Source organism: Amphibalanus amphitrite, unplaced genomic scaffold, assembly GCF_019059575.1.
Source record: "Amphibalanus amphitrite isolate SeventyFive unplaced genomic scaffold, NRLGWU_Aamphi_draft 000173F_arrow, whole genome shotgun sequence".
In the NCBI taxonomy this organism is placed as follows: Eukaryota; Metazoa; Arthropoda; class Thecostraca; order Balanomorpha; family Balanidae; genus Amphibalanus; species Amphibalanus amphitrite.
The window spans coordinates 35,115-54,262 of record NW_024881668.1 but is presented as its reverse complement, the minus strand read 5'-3'; the positions used below and the strand labels follow the sequence as shown (position 1 = coordinate 54,262).

Here is a 19,148-nt window from a genome sequence, read left to right as displayed (position 1 = left end):
GAACAAGTTATTATAAATTACACTTTGTTTAAAGAAATATAACCTTTTCTTAAAAATGAATGAGTTATTTATAGAATTGTACAAATTGTCGTAAAGTTCTTTACAAAAAGCGGTATTTTGCCCAAGAGCTTTTTAATAACTCTATTCATGGCAAATTCTATGGCAAACTCACAATTTCCTTGTAGTATTCTTTATTATTTTATTACTGCCTATTCTGCATTATTATCTGAAAAAAAATATTGACGAATATTACAAAAAGTAATACAAAATGTGAATTGAATTTATTTCAATGAAACCTTGAATGAAACTTCCGGTCTCAAGCAGAAGATGAATGTAAGCGAAGAGCGAATGTAAGCAACAGGAAATCAACAAGAAGCAAGACAATTACCTATTGATATTTAAGCTCCTAAGTTCCTATAATATCGCGATTGTATTGTTTTCGCACTTGCTGCGACCGTTGATTGAATGTTAAGATGGAAGTCGAAGATCAGAAGTTTAAACACATACGACAGTTCTTTGCCGAGGACGCCTGGGGAGCCCTAAGTGATCTCGAGAAGCAGGTTTATTGTAACATGAAGTCCAACTATGACAAGTTATCTGAACTTGGTAAGTCCAAGCTACCCATTTTTTACGTTTTTATATGTTTAATGAATCACTTATAAGTATATGTCTCGTGGAACCGAAAGACTTAACCCTACAAAACAGAACCAATCGCAAGCATTCCGTCAGTTTCTCGGTAATGTGTATCTCCAGAGGCGGATCCAGCTCAGAGGTTTGGGGGGGGCAAACCATAAAAATTTATCGATTCTTTCCATGCATCGCCCATAGGCGTAATGTTAAAATCATGCCGTTTGGGGGGGGCAAATGCCCATTTTGCCCCCCCCCCTGGATCCGCCACTGTGTATCTCCATCAACGGTATCAGTATCAGTATGGACTGGAGATGTCGTTAATCCACGGAAAAGGTGTGCTGAGGATTACGGAAAAGCAAGCTGCAAACATCTTGCCCAGTAGCGGTGGAGCACCTTCAATTAACCCGCGCCCGGCTGGGGGTCCTGGATTTCCACGCCCTGCTGGGGGGGGGGGGTGTTTGAACACCCCCCCCCCCTTGTAACTCGGCTCCTGGGCCTCGTAGCGATACGCAGAAGGCGGCGTTCGAAAGAGCGTCAAAAATAATGACGAAATCACTTCGGTCAATTTTTTGGTCAGGTCAAAGGTCAGGCCACCAGAGGTCATTGAAGGCAAAATTTCGCCGATTTCCAGGTCGAATGTCGAAAATTTCCAGGAAGCCAACGCATAACTCGGGAACCAATAGAGCTACAGCGCCGCGAAAAAGCGCTTTCGATAGCCCTATTAACGCCCTTTCTGAGTAATTCTCTCAGATTTGACCTAACGTCAACGGTTTTGCCTGCAGGGGCAAAAACTGCAAAAATAGCCGATTTTTTTGGAAACAGTTTTTCTGCAATAACTTTTGACCCAAGCCTTGTACGAGCTTACTTTTACCGGCATCGTGTTCCTCTCGTCAAGACGCATCGAATGAACTATAACTTGACCTTGAAAGGTCAACTTGAAAATTTGACCTCAGGTCAAGGTCATGACCTGACCGGAAACGGTCATGTTGCATATCAGTCGATCCGTATCGTCGAGCTGAACACATCTAAGGCGTTTTCATCGCTCTAGCATGCCTGTATCAAAAGTTATTTGCGAAAAACTGTTAGATACCATTCGTGACCTAAGATGACCTCAGGGCATAAACAAGGGTCACGGACACCATTTTCATGTTCAGTGTGTCTAAAACACTTGTAATTCGGTGTTTGGGAGCGTTTATAATGTCTTTCGTCCAAAAGAGGCGCATTTCAATGTTCGCCCATTGACTTATAATCGGGAGGTCGCAAAATTGACCTGACCTTAGGTCATCGATATCAAAGTTCTGAGATATACATTTTGTACATGCTATTGCTCTTAGTAATCGCTGAAAGTTTCAAAGCGGTCGGTCACTCGGTGTAGCTATGACAGACATTGAAACTTTTTATGAGGTGAGGTCACTTCAAGTGACCTGGTGACCTGACCTTGAATGACCTTGGTCTGAAATTTTCACAACATGTGTAGAATTGATGTATGATAAGGTGTACCAAATACGGCGGCGCGGAGCGCCGCCGTTTTTGAGATATTCGCGAAAAACCACAAGGGGGGTGTTCAAACACCCCCCCCCCCCCCAGCAGGGCGCGGGTTAACCTGCGCCCCCGGCCCCGCTGGGGGGGGGGGGGCAGAATCTGCCCCCCTCCCGTTTTTCGCCAATAACGTCTAAACGCGTTACGCTAGCGACGTCAAACTTTCAGTACCTTATCATACATCAATTTGACACATTCCCTGAAAATTTGAGCGAAATCCGTCGGAAATTTTTTGAGAAATGGACGTTTTAGTGACGTCATGTTCGCAATTTTCGCCTCAAAAACGGCAAAATTTCACGCACCGCTAACATCTTCATTTTAACGGAATCAAGACGTAACAAAAAGGTTATACGTGATTCTTCTTTTGTCTATCAAATGGCTATCTCGGTTTTTTTAAAATTTTGGATTTTGGCTCAATTTTTTTCTTCAAAAAACTGACTTGGGGGAAAATAATTATAAATCCTAAATTGTGAGTGTATAAAAAAACGGAATATATGTCAGAGAAGTGGTCTATGTGCACCTACATACCAATTTTAGAGGAATCGGTTCAAAAATGTGGGAGTTATTCAAAATTGTATGACGTCAAGACACACAAAAAATTCAAAAATGATTTTTTTTGGAAGTTCTAGACCTCGTACGGAAACAAAAATAGCACCATTCGATTCGCCGTGGTGAAAAACTGCATCAGATAGACACCTTTTTAGGCCTTAACATTCAAGTTCAAAATTTGACCTCACTCGACCTGACCTTGACCTGACCTCGACCTGAAATTCATCCAGATGTGATCCATATCACTTATTGAGTGTGCCTATTGAATTCTATGAGTAAAATGACCCAGAAAACATGTGTCGCACATGCTCTTTTCTATAGTTTGTTTTTGGTGACCTGACCTGACCTTGACCTTTGACATTGTATGCAACTAATATTGTCTTGGTAGTCTAAGAACACGTTTTGGGCAATCAGTCTCAGTCCATTCTTCGGCAACTACGGTGCAAGGCCGATACTGTAGAAACTTGCATTTTGTACCCTTGACCTGACCTTGACCTGACCTCTGACCTACTAAAGCAAAAAAATTGGGCTCTTAAGATCCGCCTTGTTGAGAGCTTTTGATTGCTTGCCGTTTTCCTCGTCTTTCTACGACCATCGGTTCGGAAGTTAGACAGGGGGCAGAATCTGCCCCCCCCCCCCCCCCCAGCAGGGCGTGTATGGCTGAATAGCCCAGCGGGGCGCGGGTTAAGGGGGTGGGGGCACTGCCGACTTTTGGTCCCTTTCTTTCCATGCAACGCCCATAGGGCTAATGTTAAAATGTCAAAATCAAGGGGGGCACGGTGCCCCGTGCCCTACCCTTTCCGCCGCCTATGATCTTGCCGGTATTCAGTATGAATCATAAATTATGGTACCTACTACCTATGAAATAAACGAGCATTATTCGGTAGTTTGTACCTGTTGGTTCGTATCTCTATCGGGAGGATTGACCCCAAGCCCCCTGCCAGTTTCTTTTGGTAAATTTCTGGTAATACCTGGTAATTCCTCGAACTTTGCAGAGTGCACGGAAGTGCTCCACCCCCATGCACGAAAGTGCCCCATACCTGGGGCAGTTTTGTGCAGACGTTCAGAGCTAATAAGTCATTCTTTCTAATAAAGGCGATAATTTTAGAGGATTAATTTTAAAAAGTAAATATGTGCAATAGTTCCTTTCCCTACTACAATCAACAGTTTTACCATTGCACCAACCAAAGAGCAAGTAGGTATATGGATTTATCCATTTTTTGCACGAATGTGCCCTAGTCTCCCCTAAAGTGCAAAGTGTAACCCGCGCACCGACGGGGGTCTGCGCCAACTTCGCACCGACGGGGGGGGCGGATGACCGCCCCCCCCCCCTGAGATCTCGAGAACGAAGCAAGATAACGACAAGCGGTAAACGGCATCGGATACGCAAGGACAAGGTCTACAATTTTACTAAGGTCATTTTCAGGTCAGGTCAAAGATGACGTCACAGGGGTCGAAAAAGGCAAAATGGCGGCGCTAGATATGGAGAGAGTTTCTCTCGAATAACTTTCGAATTAGTCGAGATAGGAACAAACTAAGGGCATCATCGTGATCCTCTCGTCAATCCGCATCGAATGATATACCTATATGTTGACCTCGAAAGGTCAAGGTCAAAGGTTGACCTCAAGTCACGTGACCTCGAGGTCATCATGTATATCATTCGATGCGTCTTGACGAGCTGAACACAATGAGACCATCCGCGCGGCTGTATCTTGCTCCTGTACTGAACTATTAGCAAAAAACCTTTGGTGACCTTTAATGACGTCACATGACCTTACAGCTGCCCAACAGCAAAACAGACCTCAAGGTAGTGAAGGTTGATCATATATGAAGTCATGTATGGTATATGGGGCCATTCCGACCCGTTTTAGTGGTAAAAACAGGGAGTTGATTTTTCCCCCATTGACTTATAATGGGGAGTTCGCGAAATTGACCTGACCTTAGGTCACCGATATCAAAATTCCGAGATATACAAATTGTAGCTACTAATGACCTAATAACATCCTGCGACTTTCAAAGGCCTCCGACATCTACTGTAGCTCTGGCACGGTGACAAAGTTGCAAAAAAGTGACTTGAGGTTGGGTCATTCAAAGTGACCTGGTGACCTGACCTTAAAAGTTAGGAGGTTCAAACTTGCACATCATGGGTAAAATTGATGAGAGAATAGTCGTACTAAATTTCGCGGCGCTACACGCCGCGGTTTTCCCGCTATCCGCGAAAAACCTCAGGGGAGGGGGGCGGATATCCGCCCCCCCCGTTGGTGCGCGTGGTAATAATCCCTACGAAACGGCTGTTTGGAGAACCGAAGTTTATGATGTTGGGTGGTGAGGTGTAATTGCCTCATCGAGTTTTCCAGCCTAATTGCAAACGGCGCTGGACGGCTTTCAGAATACCTACCATCTCTACCTATCGGGTGGATGGATGAGATAGGGTAGGGTTGTGCGGGTATCGTTGGAGCTTCTCCGTGGGGTGCTTGAGCTAGCTCTGGGCAGTTGGTCTGATTTTACCCTTCAGCTTTCCGGATTGTATTGGGCAGGTAAGGTGGGGGAGGGGAGTAAAGGCCTGGCTACACTATGCGCTTTCTGCGTGCGTTTTTTGCGAGTTTGCGTGATTTGCGTAATACCGTTCAAGAAAAAAAGTTATTGCTAATATAACTTTTTTAATATTTGTATGAAAATTTATAAAACATTTATATTAAATGAAATTTTATATGAAAAACATACCACAAAAATGTAATCCCGTTTCTTTCTAGAACGATATTACGCGAATCACGCAAACTCGCAAAAAACGCACGCAGAAAACGCATAGTGTAGCCAGGCCTTAAAGCTCAGGTTGATCCTTCAGGAAATTACGTGCGTGACCTACGTTTTATCGGGTTTTGCGGGTAATCGGTACGCAGATCCAGTTCAGCCAATAGGAAATACACAGGATCAGCTACACTGGGATACACTGCGGGGCACGCAGCTATTCAGTCAAAGAAATCACGGATGCACAGTCCAGGAAATGCCGGATGGTCAGGATTGTCAGCATGATTCACTAATCACTTGGTACCTACCGGTATAGAGGTCAAGGCTTCGAACTTTTTTGCAGAATCTGCCTGCTTGCGTGAGGTGACAGTTGTTGGCGCACTTGGTGGTGCACCGTATGAATCCAGTTGAAGTAGGTAGGTAATTGATATTGTTATTTTATTTTGTATGATTGGTTCGTGATAAAATGGCAAAATAAATGTTTTGTATTTAAAAAATTAACATTTAGCAAACTTGTACATACATTCATTAGGATAACGTTCAGTAGTTGTCATGCTTCAGCTTACGTCAGCGTACGATATTTCACGGAAATTCTGGGATATCGCAGAACCCGATATCACGCGAGTCCCGCCAGCATGGATCTGCAGAACACGCACGTACTTTACTGGGTGGTCACATATAGTGTAGCCTGAGCCTGAACATAAAGTTTAAACCGCCTGCCGCTTGTGAAAATGGCTGCGGATAGGTACCAGTTTAATCGCTGGCCTCGGTTTAAATTGCTTTCAGTGAGCATGGGTGCCGGGGGCCGATCGATCCCCTATGTGTCAGCGGCTGTGAAAACATCAAAACAAGCGAGAGTAAGATTATGATCGTCTTATTTATGCAGATCTCTGGTATGAGAGTTTGCTGTTGTGTTCGGTCCGGGACTGGCTGTGTAACATGATTTGGTTTGATTTCCCCGTGCTTTGGTGATCTGATTCGGCCTACGGTTAGGCAGGGGTACACCACCAAGATAGGCGTACCTAGTGGTTTACATTTGAGTTGATGCCAATCGATCCCCGTAGTTGTGTACGATTAGCCAAACTGTTCATCGGTCTTGTCACCGGAACAGTGCGGCAGTCGTATGTGGGAAGAAGGTATGTACCTACTTACTGTGTCCGCCACGCCGTAAATGTGTTAGCGTCACCCTCACACACATAAAGGCGCACGAAAACTACTGTTCGTGGGTCTAGTACAGTGGTCGGCAGGCCCTCCGGGGTCGTGCCCCCTTTTCGGGCGCCAGGCAGGGCCATTACCCCCACCCTACCAGACACCATTGCATACACAACCAAGCTCACTGAAATGTCATACCTTTCCGTGACTCTTTGGGTATTTCGGGTATTATTATGTAAAAACGTTGGATCACGACACAATTTTACCCTCGAGCCGATCATTTTTTTAACTGTCATAAAACATGTCATACATTGACAGAAATAACTGTTGACTTGCTAGGCAGTTGTTTCTTGAGATCATGGAAGGTCATAAAATTTCAATTCTAGAAGGTACAGCGGGTTCTGATCTGCTACACAATTGTCATTGACCCTTTGAAAGTCTTAAGTCACCCAATGGCCAAGGAAGTTAACCGTCACCCGTATTGGTGTTTTGCCAGCCGCTAATGTATTGGGGGGAGAAATTCGTTGGACCCCTATTTGTCGTTCGGCCCCTGATCAAGCATGAGCTTCGCGGAAAAAACGAGCGTGTTGCCCCTGACGAGAGGAAGCTGATGATACGCGATTTTAAGGTCCTAGGTCATTGATTGACTTTCCAGGTCGGCTCAATGACCCAAAAAGTCGGAAAATCGAGACCTGTCAAAACTTCGTAAAGTGAGGATGTTGTGGAGTTTGTCGGGGTACTGATCACGAATTTTATCTAAGTTTTGATCACAGATGTCTTCGTGCATTTAGGCCAGGTCGGGTCAGGTCAGGTCAACCAATAGGCGTCCTGTCGGGTATTTATAGTAGGCATCAACAACCACTGACAGCTTCGTAACATGTTACGAAGGCACCAAAATTACTTGGTATATGTTCAAATGGTTGCGAAATTCTAGCTACAATGTATAAAATTGACAAACCTGTACTGAAAATGTCATCGCGATCGGCCGCTTTTTGCGCGAGTTATTCGCGAAAACCCGAGGAAAAGGGGGGTCCCCTGTAAGTGCGAAGGTTAAAATTGGGTAGCAGCGTTTTCCTATCGTCACGGGTAGCACTTTCATTTTTCTACCGCAAAGCTCCAGTTCATATTTCAGAGGCCGAGAGGCTGGGGTCCGACCGGCCCCTCCCCGTTTACGTTAGCTGTTATGAAAACGCCAATAGAGGGGCGACGGTTAGCACTTAGCGTTCGATCTTTGAACCCTGAGACCAAACAGGCGTGCTGTCTGTCCCATCAAGGGAGCAGTGTCCCAAAATGTGTTGATTTGGGTGGGAACCTACATCCAAATAAAAATCATTTTAGGTACACTCTCATCTCTAATTTTTAAGAACAATTTTCCCCTCCCAATTTTACCGACAAAAAAAAACATTTGAATGGATTGTCTTTCTACATCCTACATTTTACTACACTTATGCATAAATTTATGTCATTGATCCCTTTTCACTCTTTTTGGGCCTAATCTGACTGGAAATTTTCCACTCTTATCCCCGTTTTTGGAGAGGAATTTCCCCTCTGACACCCAAGTCCAAATACAATTTTGGGACACTGCAAGGGAGACATTAATTCTAAGATAAGGCTTTCTCAGAGGCCCCCATTACCCCCCGCCGAGGGGCTCCATTACCCCCAAAGGGGGCATGCCCCACCATTTGCCGACCCCTGGTCTAGTACCTACTGCCCAGTCCTCCATTTAAAGGTAGTGTGCCACCTTTGAAAGATTTCCCATTTTATTTTTCCTAGGATAAGAAGCTTCTGTTTTTACCTAATATCGCAAAAAAAATCAAAAATGGGCCTGGAATAGTGCCTTTTTCGCCTAAAAGTTTATCGGTTTTTAGATATGTATAACAACTGTAGTGGGCTCACCTGCAAGCAGGCGTCGGCAACAATCGCGAATGCGGCGCACATGTGACAATAAGCAAAGGTCATTATAGTGTTACGACCATACGACGTACGGGAATGAGTTATCAGCTGTCTAATCGTAGACAACACAATGTCGAGCCTTAAACTGTAAGCCTGTATTGGTATTGTTTCTTTTATTTGGCTGTCGAACATTATTTATGGTTTGAAATATGATTTTATGTAAAATAATTGATATGAAAAAGCCGTCTTATAAGTTATGACCCCATTTCACCACACGCAAGTGGCAGAAATGACAATGATCAGCTGACGCATTTTTCTTGGCCGAAGTCAGAGCGCGCAGCCCGACGCACCACCACCGCACCACAAAGTATGAGCAGAAGCCGCGCCCAAAGCCAGGGCCCCGGTAACGTGAGGTAGCCGAGTCGGGGCAGCGTGCGCTGACCCAAGCCGGGGCCGCAGCTTTGGGCGCGGTCTACCGCATCCCCGCGGGCAGCCCCGGGCTATCACATGACACCGGGAGGACGCGCGGCTCCGGCTTGGGTCAGCGCACGCTGCCCCGACTCGGCTACCTCACGTTACCGGGGCCCTGGCTTTGGGCGCGGTCTACCGCACCACCTAACAGGCGTGTTCGAAACCGCAGGAGCTGATGATGAACGGGTTTATCGAAACTTGATTGGATGAGCATATCGGTAATAGCGATTTCAGTGTGTGCATTTATTGTTCATAGTGGTGTGAAATGTGGTTGGGGTACGACCGACAACCCGTCGGGGCGAATTTCGCACTGGGGTACTCAAAATTTGAAGAATTTAAGACGTTTCCATGAGTTTTGAAGGTATGGATAAGTTCTAAAAATCCGGTTCTCCTTAGCTGGGCCCTTAACTCAATACGGTCCAGGAAAGCTGGCACACTACCTTTAAGGTTGGTTGAAGGCTCCGCCAGAAATCCAGGAGCAGCAGTTAAGTGTTCCATTGTCGGCTGAGTGCTTGTGTCGGTCCCCACACAGGCATCGCGGGCCAGCCGCCATCGTTCATGCGCGCACCGCCGCCGCCGCCGCCGCCCCGGCCGGCCCGACCGAAGCGTCCTCGACCAGCGAGGTCGGCCGATGACGGCGACGATGACTGGAGTCCGTCGCGATGCGTCCGGCCGGCCCAGCGGCGGTCGCGTTCCACCGTGCGACGTGGCGCCGCCAAGAGCAAGTTTCAGCCGCCGGTGAAGAGGACGGCGACGGTGACATCGGCTGAGGTTGGTGGGGAACTGTTGGGCTGGTGGTGGCTGTCTTCTCTGCAAAACACGGGGCATGTAACATTGTAATCCGGAGAGGTAGAACAGCATTTTACATTTTTACATTTTACACAGCATTTTGCATTTTAGAGTTGTGTTTATTGTAGGTTAATTGCTTGGTAGTATTTAATTAGGTAGTAATTTACACCCATGCTTGCTAGTTATCAAGTCTTTTCCCGTTCAATAATATACCCGAGGCTGGAAGGTCATCGCTTGGCTTTCTTGGAGTATCTTATCAACACCTGTCACTATATTTCAGACGGCGCCCGCTGCTTCCTCGGCCGTGTGCGGTGAGCACGTCCAGTCGAAGGAGCGGCGGCCGGTCACCACAGAGGAGGCAGCAAAGGAGGCGGACCGGTCTCCGCACCGGCCGCCGTCGCCGCCGTACGATTTCATCGGCTTTACGCTCGAGGATCAGTTCAAGTAAGTGACGACAGCGAGTGTTATTGTGAAAATTTCAAGTTACCTATCTATATCTAGCGATACCTATAAAACTAGCGATATTTTGCTGTAATTACGACTGGCACTTAAGGCTTGCATTTTAGGGTATTGTTTGTGGTCGGATATCTACTGTTTGTTTGGCGGCCGATTTACTTTCCGCACACCTTCTGCAAGGCAAGATTCAAGAGCCTTTTTATCGCCAAACGAATGAGCCTCTAAGACCATCTTATGTATGGTTTGACGCGACTTTCAGGGCCCGGCACGCTGTGGACACGAAAGCTGAACTGCTGTGGAACCACATCATCGCCGAGTTCAAGGACTTGGGAGAAGGTAAAGATTGTCATCACCATTGTCATTGGTATGAATAGCATGTCCTAGACACCACTTTACGGTCACGATCGGTTTTGGCGTTTATCGTGAGACCAAACGCTTTGTCCGTTACTTTACGCGAAAGCAACTGGATGTTATTTCAGCTGGAGCTCTGGTCACTGGTGGCTATGTATGTTACACTGAGTGTACGGACATAACGCGATGTAATGTCAATTTTCACAGAGCCTCCCGAGCGGGAGGTGTTCAAACGACGCCGGAACACGGTCAACTACCGGGAGGATGAGGACCTGGACGACGACGACTACATCTGTGAGTAACCAGCTACCGTCTCATAAACAAACAACACTCAACCTGTCGAAGTCACCACATTCTGCTGAGTATTATACGGTCGTATCGGCCGCAATACGTGTTCTCGTTTTCTGAGTCTTCAGTCTTTTTACAGATAGAGATAACCTCTATTTCGTGTTGTTCCAGTCTGTGACGAGTGTGACCGCGAGTGGGAGGGCGACTGTCCTGTCCACGGGCCGCTGCAGGTCGTACCCGACACCAAGGTACGGAACTCGGGAGGGGACCGCTCCATTGGTCTATGTGTACCTGTATATTACCACCTATACGTTTGATGGCATTGCTAACTATAGTTCGTTTTTTTCAAAAGGACGCTGGCTCAAAGTTCATTATCGAAGCTTTCACGTGAATTTTGGCAACTTCAGCGTCTGGCTAAGAATTTCCTGCCGAAAAAATGATGGATTTCAAATTGTGCTCGGTAAATACATGGAGATTGTGACTTCAAAAACGAGCATACTATGATGACGTCACTGGTGGCAGCTGGCACCCAATGTCCATACGAAAGCATTCACTGCCAACGAATTTTGGGAAAACTTCGTTTTTTGCTCTTACCGAGGCCCGAATCGAGTAAGCGGTTCTTTCCATGATAGTTATTCATTGCATTGCAATGCAAATTCCACAGCATGACGTCACCACTGTTCTCATGTCTTGTTCCAAAACACAGGCATGGAATTTATCGGGAATAATTCACATGTTAAAATAAGGCGACGTTCGAGTTTCTCAGGTTCAGTTTTTGCTCGTTTTGCTCGCAAAAACACGTGCTTGGTCGAAAAACATACTTGGTGCCAGCGTCCTTTTGAAAAAAAAACGAACATAGTAACTAGTTATATGTACTTTATAGCCCTCCTGACGAACAGTTTCATGTGTGATCTTTACAAGCTATGTTTCAGCTCGCGCCTTCTTTGCTTGTTGTTGTGTCTCATTTCGCCGTAAAGAAAGCATTTGATTTGGTAATTACTACGTTTGTGATACTACAATGCGCCCTGCTTTAAAACCCTCGCCCGTATTGGTGTTCTTCCAGCCGCGAACGTATAAGGGGGGGGGCCTTGCCGTTTCGCCCCTGATCGAGCTAGAGCTTCGCGGAAAAAACGAGCGTGTTGCCCGTGACGAGAGGAAGCCGATGATACCTAATTTTAAGGTCCAAGGTCATTGGTTGACCTTGCAGGTCAGGTCAATGACCCAAAAGTCGGGAAAATCGGGACCTGTTAGAACGTCGTAAAGTGTGGCTGCCAAGGTTTTTTTTCGGGGTGCTGATCACGACTATCATGTTAGTTTTGATCACAGATGATGTCTTCATGCATTTAGTCCAGGTCGGGTCAGGTCAGGTCAGGTCAACCAGTAGGGGTCCTGCCGGGTATTCCTAGTAGGTGTCAACCGCCTCTGACAGCTTCGTAACATGTTACGAAGGCACCAAAACTACTTCGTAAATGTTCAAATGGTTGCTAAATTCAAATTCAGCTGCAAAAACTGGCCTAGAAACATGTAAAACTCGAAAAAGTGAACCGAGGTCATCAAAGGTCAATGACCTGACCTGACCTTCAGGTGACCTTGACACCCACCCTAACGCATGGGGGCAACATCATATCACATGTTTGAACGCTTGAAACCACGAAAAGACTGCAAACGCGCGGCTAATGCGAGCCGACATACGTCGAATCGCGATTCCGGCCAAACATGGTCTCGAAAAGTAGGTCACAGGTCAAAGGTCATTGGGGTCAGGGTCATGAAGTTTTCAGAGTAGGTGTAAAATTGATTACCGCGAGGGTACTGAAAGTTTCGTCGCGATCGGCCGCTTTTTACGCGAGTTATTCGCGAAAAACCATGGGGGGGGGTCCGTTCGACCCCCCCCCCCCCCTATACGGGCGAGGGTTAACACCATCAGTCGAAAAACTGCTCCGTCGTCTTTGTTTTGCAAACATTTTAGTAGATTTCAGCGGTTGATTGGTTATTGTGATCATCGCAACACACGTGCACAGGTCCCGCTCGACACTGGCGATCCTGAGAGAGACATCAAGACCCGTCCCGAGTTCCTCAACCCGGGCCGGTCCAAAATCCCCGGAGCCAACACCGGTAAAATCTTCATTATTTATCCTACTCATTTGGATCCCCTGATCTATGCCTTAAAATAGTTTATGTCTGTTTTGATACATATTGCTCTAATAGGGCGTCAATAAGTCGCTGTTATGCAGTTTCCTTAGTTTCTCAGTCAATTCCGTACCACCGTATTGAATTCCTGTTGCTGACATATTGTATTCCTTATGGCGTTCCGACTGCTTTCATCGGCCCTCACCAGACTGAGCTGCAGCTGTGTTTAGTCTATGACAGTTCACCAATGTTTCTCCTGAATTTCCCACGGGTCGGCCCATACAGGCATTTGGACGGAGAAGGACCTGCCGGCGCGGCTGAGGTTCGGTCCCTACGAGGGCATCGTCACCGCCGACCGACGCCAGGCCACCGACTCGGGCTACAGCTGGGAGGTGAGAGAGCGGCGGGTCTTTGGCTGGTCCAACAAGTACTAAACTACCACAACTCGAAGCTAGAATTGCCTTTTAAATATGCGGCTCTATAATCTATTTCGTTTAATCAACCCCAAGCTTTTAGGTGGAGTTCTCTAGTTTGGTTGGATTCCTGTTCGCCAATCACCGCAGCAGGTGATTTCCTAACACTATCACACGCACTGTGCGTGTATGTTACACCAAACGCCTTTTGGTTATCTAATGACATAAACCTTTGTTTCGCAGATCAAGAAGTGTCGCCGCGTGCACCACTACGTGAACGCCGGCGACTCGAGCTCCAGCAACTGGCTGCGGCTGGTCAACTGTGCCCGCTTCGAGCAGGAGCAGAACCTGATCGCCTTCCAGTACAAGGGCCAGATGTACTACAGGTAAATACGGTGAACGTGTCTAGCGCAGACCTTGCCCTATGTTCACATCTTCTCACGGTAGCTGTCATTCAGATATTCAACTATCGGTCTCATTGGTCATTCATTGGGTGTTGGCTCTTTGCAGTCCGAAACAAACTGTTGAATTACTAAAAGTTACTGAGTAAAAGTTACTGAGTTACTGAATAAAAGTTACTCAGTAACAATAACAGCTGAGCTATGTTGCTTGCCACTATCGTGACATTCGTGATACACCAATTTTTATTGCACTGTCACCTATTTTGGCAGTACTGAGTTCATTCGGTAAGGCTTTATTATCGCGATCAGTGCGCACAAGATTCAGAATTTAATGCTCGCTCGTCATTTTTTTTTTTTACTCATAGTTGCACCGTTTGTCATGGCCACAGGACGTACAAGCCGATTGTGAAGGGCTCCGAGCTGCTGGTCTACTACGGAGACGCCTACGCCCGGGAGCTCAACATCAACGTGCAGACGTTCAGGAAGGCTCCGGCCGCCGCCCCGCCGCCAGCAGCCTTCGTGTCAGGTACGACGAACGGTAATAAACCAGTATAGTAAAATGGTGCAAAAAGTGACCATCCCACCTTAACATTAGTTTTGAGTTGAGATAGCCAAATTGGTGGCCATGGCCTGCAAATACCGGTTTGGGCACTCACAACATCGAAAAATGCTTCAATTCGGAGGTATGGAATTTCAAACTTGCAGTTTTCGGATTCTAAGGGGCTAAAGGCCGCCCCACACTGGAACTCGCATGCGGGTTGCGAGTTTGCGGGTTTTGAGTTTGCGGACATAATGCTAATTCATAGAGTGATTAGATCGCTCCCTTATGGTAACTTCATGAATGCAGTGAAGCCAGTGCACCTTCAGAAACTTACATATAGTCGCAATACCAACGCAACGAACCAAAATTCGACTCTAACGAAAAACCCGCAAACCTCGCAGAACTCGCAGACCTCGCAGCGAGAAAATTCGAAAGTTGACTCAAAACCAACTTTTGGAACGCGATGCAAGGTCGCTCGCAAGCTAAAAACATGCACACTCGCCTGTTAGATGGTAGTGTGGGTCACTCAGCTTAGATTGTATTGTTTGATTTTGAAGAAACCCGAAAACCCAAAAACTCGCAACCCGCATGCGAGGTCCAGTGTGGGGCGGCCTTAATGCATTGAGATGCCCCCTTAGAATTTGTGACGTCAGCGGTAATCTAACGATTTTAAACCTTATACGAACATCTTTGTAAAGCAGTGGTGGATATACGAGTATACTATTTGCGCGCAACACCTGCCGCGAACGCCGCACTTCCAAAATGAAGTCGCTAGGAACAGCGGAGATCCCAAAAATGTAAACAAAAGTAAAAGTCTAATATCTTGAAAACCGGTGAATATTTTTCGATGAAATTTGCTCTTTCTGAACCTAGCGACATCACTTTCATGCCAATCCATTGACATTTTTGAAGTTAGGAGGGTCCCTTTAATTTCGTCTATTTTAACTGTACAGGCTCCAAAGCTTTGGACGTTTTGAAATATTTTACTAGAATATTGTAAATGACATGCGTAAACAGCTGCTTCTCAGAAATTAAATCGAAGTGATCGTATAATATCAAATATCTTCTGACCTTTGGAGCATTTAACTCAGCAGCTAATAGTGCTAAGGCTGTCATTGCATTTGGAGTTGTGTATTTGCAGCTGGGTTAGACTCTTTCGGCTAAATGTGGCTGCGGTCATGCAGAGCCGGGAGGATGATAGGAAGTAGGGTATTTGATATGGGTAGGCACCCTGGTGACCCGTCGGGATTGAGCCCGCACAGTGGACAGGCCACCCAGCCCCCACGACACTCACCACACCCGGCTAAGAGCCAGCCAGTCCTATGGGACATTTTTTTAAAAATAAATTTAGTCCGAACCTTTTAATAGGAGGGATTCACAAGGACAGAGCCACCGCTAAGCAGAGCTTGTTGCGGTGGTTCCGCCCTCTACCCTCCGATCGCGCAATTCCGGTTCTATGGCAGAATTTAGAGTCCAAAGTTTAACGTGCGCACATAGCCGCGCACGGCCGGTCCCCTCACTGACTTCGTCTGGCTACGGCCTGCCACCAACCGCAACCATACCTGTCCGGAGGTCCATAAATGTCAAGCGCCCGTCGCGCTTCGAACCCGAAACTGTTATAACCGGGAACGCGTGCTCTCACCACGCGGAGTCCAACGCTCCACCAGCTGAGCTACGGGACCGACATTCCCACGTGGGCTAACGTTTCCGGTCCAGCCAGGAACAGGGGGTTAAGGCATGGAGAAAGTCTTGACCATCCTTGGGATAACTTACTGGTGTTATGGCATTGCATTGGAGCTAGTGTTGACTCGGCTAAAAAGCGGAGCTGCAAATTACGAACGGTTGTTGTATACTATGGCTAAATCGTAATCCAGCATCTTTCATGGAAATATAAGAATTCAGCAATTTCGGCACGGTTCAAGCCAGTGAACATCAACTGGCCAATCGCTAACACACGCATGACAAAAAGTTTATCGTGAGTTACGGCTGTCATCCCCAAAGGGAAGACTGACTAAGAGCGACATCTATATTGCATGCCGCGCTAGCTAATGGATAAGTAGACGGGCAGCACTCCACTTCATCAACACCTGAAACCACCATGTTAATACCTAGATCTATGTATGTTAGTGTGTGGGGTATGCTCAGTTCAATGTCATTCGCCAGGTGGCTCCACGGTCCGCTGCGTCCACTGCGACTACGCCTGTCTGGGACAGGAGCGGCTGGACAAGCATGTGAAGACATGGCACGGTCACATCGGCAGGAACGGACGGCACAAGTGTGAGTGGTGTGAGTACTCGACGAACGATATGCGTGTTTTGAGTCGCCATCGCCTCACCCACACGGGAGAGCGGCCACACCGCTGTGACGAGTGCGGCAGGACGTTCACTGTGCTCATTAGTCTGACCCGCCACCGCCGTACACACACCGGCCAGAGACCGTACGTGTGTGACGTCTGTGGGAAGGCGTTCACAGATGACAGTAACCTAACGAGACACAGACGGATCCACACCGGGGAGAAGGTGTGTCAGTGTGAGCAGTGTGGCGCCGTGTTTAACCAGCTGTCTGACTACACCAGACACATGCAGTCTCACAGCGGAGTGAAGCCACACCGGTGCCAGGTGTGCTCGGCCCGGTTCGTTGCACGGGGGGAACTCACCAGACACATGCGGACTCACACGGGGGAGCGGCCGTACGGGTGCTCCTTCTGCACGGCACGGTTCGCGCAACAGTCTGACATGAGGAGCCACGTCACCGCCCTGCACACACACGACTACCGACACAGGTGTGAGCGGTGTGGTAAGGGATTTGTTAGACCCAATGACCTGAGGAAACACAGTGAGAGGTGCACGGTGACCAGCTGATGTGTGCGCAGCTGTGCTGGCGGGGTGGTTGTTACGAGCCTGTTGTGATTTTATATTGCATGCTATTGCCGGTGGATCAAGTTATTGTAACAATGTGACTAATTGGCTGTGATCGTTGATTAAGGGCGTTGGTGCATGCCGCTTTATCAATTTTGGATTGAATCGCACGCGATTGACCCGATGGCATTGTGCTACTCTTTTAAAATAACCTTGTGATTGGATGTATTCATTGTTACTGGACCCTATCGATAAATGGTTCGCTCATACTGCAATGGTATGTCTCATGGAGCGTTGTGTTGATGTTTTACAGTTTCATCTGTTAATATATTGGGTGTTAGCCTATCTCGGCTGTTTCAAACTCCGTTCACACACCACTGGCTGTAGTAACGTAGCCTTTCCTATACAGTCCATATGTTGCAGGCACTTTAAAAAATCAGTCATTTTGTAAAATGCCTAGGCATTTTGCAAAATGCCTGATTTTCCGGGCTTTTTTGCAAAAAGCCTAGGCATTTTTCAAAATGACTGACTCTCCAGTCATTTTGCAAAATGCCTTGGCATTTTACAAAATACCTAGCCATTTTACAAAATGACTGAGCAGCGTGTTGTAGATAACGAGTACCTAATTATATACGTTTTGGTAGCGTGTAGGTGGACCGAGGAGTCCAGCATTATGACCAGAGGAGTCCAGCAGTGGGAAGTCCATACCTACCTCTAAGGCCCGCGACATTTCCAACCCCCACGTCAGCGACGCTGCTGGATTTAAAATGATCGATCTGGAGCGTCAACAAATGACTGGCCCTATGCCGGCCTGTATCTGTAAAACTATTAGAGGTCGCGAGGATTCGATCCCACACACTTATGCGTTAGTGTCTTCTGAAACCAACGCTCTCGTCCTACGCCAAGCGACTTGATGATTCTCCCGATGTGGAGCTTGATATTTTTAACTGGGACCATGCAAGTAGGTACTCAAAGCTGTCAAACAAAGACACAATAAAACAAAGTTTACACTCATTCGTTTACATGTAATTGTACATCAACCGGGCCTGCCTATTGACTAGGGCCGGTCTCCGGCTGGTTTTGTTAGGTCTAGTTTCAGGCAGAGCATGAACGGCGTTGATGTACTTGGGAGTTTTTACAGCGTTAACTAAACAATGCTTTATGCTACAGCCGAGTCTGCAACTCAACCTGGTCGTTACTCAGCATTGTCGTCATCACAGAGCTTCAAATCGATCAGCTACAGGCTGAACACGTACCTATAGGGTATATGAAGACGTCCAAAAACTGTTGGCCATAGTATCTGTAGTGGGATCTACGTTCCATGCTGGTCAGGCATTTTGCAAAATGCCTAGTCATTTTGTAAAATGGCTAGCCATTTTGAAAAAAGCCTGGTTGCGTTCAGTCATTTTTCAAACAGCCGTCTTTTTGTAAAATGCCTATAGTTCGTTTTTTTTCAAAAGGACGCTGGCTCCAAGTTCCTTATCGAAGCTCTCACGTGAGTTTTGGCAGCTTCAGCGTCTGGCCAAGAATTTCTTACCGAAAAAATATTCGATTTCAAATTGTGCACGGTAAGTACCTGAAAATTGTGTCTTGAAAAATTAGCATACTATGATGACATCACTGGTGGCAGCAGGCACTCAATGTCCGTACGATGGGACAAAGTTTCGACGAATTTGGGGGAAACTTCGTTTTTCACTGTTGCCGAGGTTATAAATTATAATCGAGTAAGCGGTTTCGTCCATGATAGTTATACGCTACATTGCAAAACAATTTCGACAGCATGACGTCACCACTGTTCTCAAATCTGGTTCCAAAACGCACGGATGGAAATTATCGGGAATAATTCACATGTTAAAATAAGGCGACGTTCGAGTTTCTCAAGTTCAGTTTTTGCTCGTTTTGCTCGCTAAAACGCGTGCTTTTTCGAAAAACATACTTGGAG

The 19,148-nt window shown here is 46.7% G+C and overlaps 1 protein-coding gene across 1 annotated transcript; it reads left to right on the top strand.

Annotated features, from left to right (window-relative positions):
- Window positions 1-322: 322 nt before the first annotated feature.
- LOC122383791 (histone-lysine N-methyltransferase PRDM9-like) lies at window positions 323-17,551 on the top strand. The gene is made up of 11 exons (XM_043370547.1): window positions 323-606; window positions 9,515-9,753; window positions 10,052-10,215; window positions 10,487-10,563; window positions 10,786-10,872; window positions 11,038-11,114; window positions 12,885-12,978; window positions 13,279-13,385; window positions 13,650-13,792; window positions 14,197-14,333; window positions 16,512-17,551. Exons 1-11 carry the CDS (start codon window positions 474-476, stop codon window positions 17,207-17,209), a joined length of 1,956 nt encoding a protein of 651 aa, XP_043226482.1. The 5' UTR covers window positions 323-473; the 3' UTR covers window positions 17,210-17,551.
- The last annotated feature ends 1,597 nt before the right edge of the window (window positions 17,552-19,148 follow it).